This window comes from Anarrhichthys ocellatus, unplaced genomic scaffold (genome assembly GCF_004355925.1).
Source record: "Anarrhichthys ocellatus isolate YVR2014 unplaced genomic scaffold, GSC_Weel_1.0 scaffold3650, whole genome shotgun sequence".
Classification (NCBI taxonomy): domain Eukaryota; kingdom Metazoa; phylum Chordata; class Actinopteri; order Perciformes; family Anarhichadidae; genus Anarrhichthys; species Anarrhichthys ocellatus.
Window position 1 is genome coordinate 1 of NW_022283624.1, and position 5,405 is coordinate 5,405.

Genomic DNA, 5,405 nt, shown 5'->3' on the forward strand with positions numbered 1-5,405 from the left:
AATGCTTCTATGACACCACTGTTAGTCCCATGCCACACCCATGTGATGACAAGTGTTGAATGCAACGTGTAATCATAAAAGGCCTGAAAATGACCCTCCAACCTCATTCTTTGCATTGACTCACCCATCACCATCATAGAAAGACGCCACCATCGTTGCATTCATTTTTAGCTTCAATTTGAAAAGCCTGTTACCGCAAAGCAGCATTCAATGTTACTATAACAATGGTTGAGGTGACTGTGTGTGAAGGAAAAGGTGTCAATCACAGTTATAGTACAACAGCTGATAATCTCCTTCCTCACAGCTGTACGAGATTTATTGCATCTTTCAGCTCAGTGTTTTGGTTTTACGGCCCACAAGTTAATAATTTACTCACCCAGTACCTTTTGAGGAATGTAATTATTTACAGAAGACACACTGAACCAGTATCTTTAACAGCCAGATTTATTATAACATTTCAGTTTCCTGAGATGACAAAAATGCTGATTAGGAAATTAACTGGTGTAATTTACAATTGCATTCCTAATTGGCAAAAGTTGTAAAAAAAAAATGTGTCCTTCATGATTTTCAGATAAGTGCAGCCAGTCCTAGCAGAGTTCCTCCGAGGCCTGCTCCAGCGCTGGCTACCATTGTAGTGGCAGCTCCTGACAGACCAGCTGCACCTACAGCACGAGTATACGTTTTACATCAGGACATGGAGCTACAGAGAAGCCGAGTCTTGTCCTCAAGCTAAAAACACCAACCTTATTATAGACTACACAGCCGTGTCATTAAATTCTACCTAACACTTAGCCCAAAGCTAAAAAAACAACAATGCGAAATGACCATTAAGATACAACAGTTAAAACCACAAGATTCAAATACATTTTTTAAAATCAAGTAACGATGTTTACCAAATGCCTGCAAAACAGCCACTGTGCTCCCTGCTGCCACTGCGCCTCCGTTAGCCACTGCAGCAGCTGACATCATGCCGGCAGCATAGGATCCTGCTGCGATCCCAGCGGAGGTGAAACCTATGGCTCCCAGAACAAAAGGAGCTCCGACCACACCAACCGCTGCACATGAACAACACAGCAGAGGGACCTTTGTTGTTAATTATAGTGTGCTACTTTCTCAGGCCACTTTAAAATGGATGATGCATGATTTCATTTTTGCGTGTAAATGTTTTTTTGTCTTCTTTTTTTTGTTACAATAAACCTGTTAGAATCAGTTGGAAAAGTAAAAACGGTTGATCCAGAAAGTCTGTACAAAGTCATACCTGCTCCTCCTCCGAGTGCAACAAACGTCACTGAAAGATAAGATGAAAACCGAAATCAACATTTGCTGTGGTTCTGTAATAAAAGCATATAAGTGAAAGTAAATCAGTATTGTGAAAGGAACAGTGATACTCACATAGTCCCATCTCTTGCTGTAGTAGTAGCTACTGATGAGCTTGGGCGGTGGGCTTTATATACTGAGGGTGAGTATCATTTCTCATGAAATGAAACTGGGCGAATCTGAACAGAAGGGGGCGTCACAGAGATTCTGATGAGTCTAGAACTGTGCTGGGTTTTATATACTGAAGGTTAGTTAGGTACCACTTCATCAATTTATACGTACCATTTATTCAAAAATTAAACTTCAAGTCTGATCAAAAGAGAGCTTCACAGAGTCCATTCCACCCACATAAACACAAGTATTTAAATTCCTGAGGTGGTAGGTCATCACTATATTTAGAACATAACAACAAAGACAAAAGACAAACACTGAAGAGTTGCTAAACCAGTTCAGTTGTGAACCTGCATTCAGGACAAACTTTCATCTTTAAGCCACGATAGAAAATAATGTTTTGGCTCTGGAGGTCGTGGTGGCTTTTATCAAGGTCAAAGTAAATAAAGTACAATGTGAAGTATTTATACTTAAGAGATCATAATAGTGTTATTCCAGCATGTAAAGCCTGCTTTAAGGGTTAAAACGTATTCATCTATATTCATGTATACCAACAGTTAATTGCAATAAAAAAGGGATAATTCAGTGAAATCTGCTGTTTGAGTGAAGGCATATCTTAAATACATGATGGATGACTCTTAACTGTGTGAAAACAGTTTGATGTAATACTGAACCTTTATCAGTGGAGGGTGGTATTTCCCTCCTATGTGAACGTTATCACCTGCAGCAAAGCTTCCTCAGGTCCCTTCATGTCGTGTTTGGGTGAAAATGAAAAGCTCATTTTTGTTTTACAGAAACATATCCAGTGATGAGCATCAAGCTGTTACAGATATAGTGGAAATACGTGTCTGTATACAACTGTAGGAGGATTCTGTGTTTCACGGGGGAAAAGTCTCTGCTGGTGTTTTGTTGATGTGGTCTGAGTTAATATTTGATTTAAGTGTATTGCTCAATATTTTGGTTCTATATCTTTTAAGTTTCTGATTTTCCTCTTCAATAAGGAGCTGGTACTTGGCAATCTCAGACTGGATGGAGCTAAGAAACGTGCTGCTCTGCTAAACTAATGACATTCCCATCAGACTCAGCTGTTTGTGTTTAGTGTGTTTAATCATGCTTAACTACAATGGTGAACATAGTTAACATTATACCTGCTGAACATCAGCATGTTGGCATGATTGACATGTGACGACTCACATTCCAGTGAGGAGACAAAACAAGTGTTGAATGACAATGTGCAATGAGAAAAGGCCTGAAAATGACTCTCCAGCCTCATTCTTGTGTTGATTCTCACATCACCGTCACACACAGACAGACATAGTTGCATCCATGTTTAGCTCCAGATGAAAGCCTGTGCATGTGGAGCATGCTGGATGGTTTAGTGTTGGAGCATATCAAGACATCCCAGAGCTCAACATGAGTTTGAATGTTATTTAGTACAGAAACCTGTTCTCATAGTAACAGGTTGTTGATATTATTGTTGGCAAGTTCTCATGTCAAGTAAGATTTTATTGTTTTAGGTTTTGTTAAATTGTTTTCAAGGTATAAAATACAAACATCTGTTTGATACGGTGGGAAATCTATAAGAGAGAAGCAGGAAACCTGCTTCTGGTGATTATGAGGAATTGAAACATTTACAAACAAAAGACTGAACCAGTATGTTTCACAGGTTACAATGATTTATTGAACAAAACAAATCAGTTGTCTGAGATGACAAAAGTGTTCTTTAGGTAATATACTGATGTAATTTGCTATTGCCTCCTTCATTTGGCAAAAGTAAAAGTATTGTAACTGCGTCTTGTTCCTTCATGATTCTCAGCCAGTCAGCGATTCCACTGCTGCTCCGATGACTGCTCCGGTGGCTGCCACAGCTGCAGTGGCAGCTCCAGACAGACCAGCTGCACCTGCAGCAGGAGAACACAATTCATATCAGAATATGGAGCTACAGAGAAGCTGACAAAGTCTTGTTCTCAAACTAAAGGACTAAATAAAACAGTAGCATTATTACACACAGTGGTGTCATTATATTGTAAAAACACTGTATTGAAAACCAAGAGCTACTAATATCTTTCTGAAATGATTGTTTCTTTCAGTTCCAGGTTTGCAAACACCTGTGTAGCATTTTGTGATACTTCAGAAAGATATAAAAGGGAACATAATGCCCCTGTGATTATCATCCCAGCAATGATCAAATCATTAAGATTTTTTTTTAAAAACCACAAAATTTCAATATTTTTAAAATTAAAGAATGTTTGTTTACCTGCTGCCTGCAAACCAGCCACCAGACCGCCTGCTACCACTCCTCCTCCGTTAGCAACTGCAGCAGTCGACATCATACTAGCACCAATGGAGGCTGCTGCGATCCCAGCGGAGGTGAAACCTGCTGCTCCCAGAACAACAGGAGCCGCGACCACAGCACCTACTGCACCTGGACCACACAGCAGAGAGAACGTTGTTGTTCATGGTCTAATTTGTCAGGCTACTTTAACATGGATCATGAATGATATCAATTGAGTAAATGGCACTTTACATTAAAGTCTGTTTAAAAAGCACCAGTTTAAAAAGTAAACACATGTGATCCATGAAGGCTGTACAAAGTCTTACCTCCAACTATATACGCAGCAGTCCCTGAAATGCAGGATAAACATCGAAATCAACATTCACAGTTCATCTGGTTTATTCAAAGATATTTGCTGTGGTTACTATCATTACTTATTTTTTAATAAGACAAGCCTATATCAAAAAACTATCAGTACTTTCAAAGAAATATATCAGTATTGTCAAAGAACAGTGATACTCACCAAGGTCCATGTCTTTACCTGCTCTGGTTCTGATGAGTCTAGAACTGTGCTGGGTTTTATCTACTGAAGGTTAGTTCGGTACCATTTCTCCAAAAACGGAACTTAAAATCTGAACAAAAGACGGCGTCACCTGTGTCGCCACCTCCTCAGTAAGTAAAGCAGCTATTGGCTGTCCTAAAAGTTGCTAAATGACGTCATTACCAAATTTCCATAATTTCAAAAAGTGAGTAAAAAACACCTCAAATATGTTTAGAACTACAAATGAACTTTCTTCTGTTGGCTCTTTTTCCATCACTTCTTATGGACCCCATTGTTAATCCCCGTCATAACAGAGGGATTGTCAGTCCGTATAACCATTAACCATCTCATTAATAAGACATTTATATCTACAAACCGCTCTGCAAACATGGGCAGCATCAGCTGCCGCTTAGCGCATGCGCGATTCATTTGCAGTTTGGACGCGGAGAGTGCGTCGCCTCTTCTCTCTGGCTGTCGCTGAAACTACTGTGTGAGACTACTGTGAGACTGCCCGCCTGTGAGTGCTTTGGGACGGCGGAGGGGCTCACGGCAGCACCCACTGCTCGTTGAGGACAGTAACTGCAAATAAATCGCCACGAGGATTTGGAAAGGCGCCAGATTTAGTGAGAAGGTCGCCAAGTTGGCAACACTGGGCGCCATTATGCAAGTCCATTTACACAAGCAAAAAAAAAAATAGGTCAATGTTTTGTTTTGTTTGTTTTTTTACTTTTTCCGCCAGCAAAAAAAAAAAAAAATATATATATATATACACGTGGAAAAAATCATCAGCATACTTAAGGATGGTGACTGAATTGTCTTGGGCTGTGAAATTGTTGGTGTATAAGGAGAGGAGCCAATGTGATAAGACACAGATTGTCATAATCACAGGAAGCCACAGCTGATAATGTCCCGACTATGCAGTTATCCTCAGCTGTACGAGCTTCATATCTTTCAGAGTGGTGTTTGGGTTTTACGGCCCACAATTCAACTGTCGCTAGAAAGAAAATGCTGCTTTCATTTCAAAAAGTGAATGAACCAGTGAACACTTTCAATTACTAACTCAGTCCTTTTTGGTGGACATGATGAGGAATGGAAATGTTTACAGACGACACACATGGACCAGAATCTCTCAGAGGATGCACAGATTTATTGAACAAAACA

The 5,405-nt window shown here is 39.9% G+C and overlaps 2 protein-coding genes across 2 annotated transcripts; both read right to left on the reverse strand.

The window, feature by feature from the left end:
• Positions 1 to 426: 426 nt before the first annotated feature.
• Positions 427 to 1,468, reverse strand: LOC116379069 (interferon alpha-inducible protein 27-like protein 2). The gene is made up of 4 exons (XM_031840982.1): positions 1,393 to 1,468; positions 1,259 to 1,288; positions 894 to 1,055; positions 427 to 662 (listed from the first exon to the last, which is right to left on the reverse strand). Exons 1-4 carry the CDS (start codon positions 1,400 to 1,402, stop codon positions 568 to 570), a joined length of 297 nt encoding a protein of 98 aa, XP_031696842.1. The 5' UTR covers positions 1,403 to 1,468; the 3' UTR covers positions 427 to 567.
• Positions 1,469 to 3,086: 1,618 nt separating this feature from the next.
• Positions 3,087 to 4,328, reverse strand: LOC116379070 (interferon alpha-inducible protein 27-like protein 2A). Its single transcript, XM_031840983.1, has 4 exons — positions 4,227 to 4,328; positions 4,030 to 4,053; positions 3,686 to 3,853; positions 3,087 to 3,329 (listed from the first exon to the last, which is right to left on the reverse strand). The coding sequence occupies exons 1-4, from the start codon at positions 4,234 to 4,236 to the stop codon at positions 3,241 to 3,243; spliced, it is 291 nt and encodes a 96-aa protein (XP_031696843.1). The 5' UTR covers positions 4,237 to 4,328; the 3' UTR covers positions 3,087 to 3,240.
• Between the last annotated feature and the right edge of the window lie 1,077 nt (positions 4,329 to 5,405).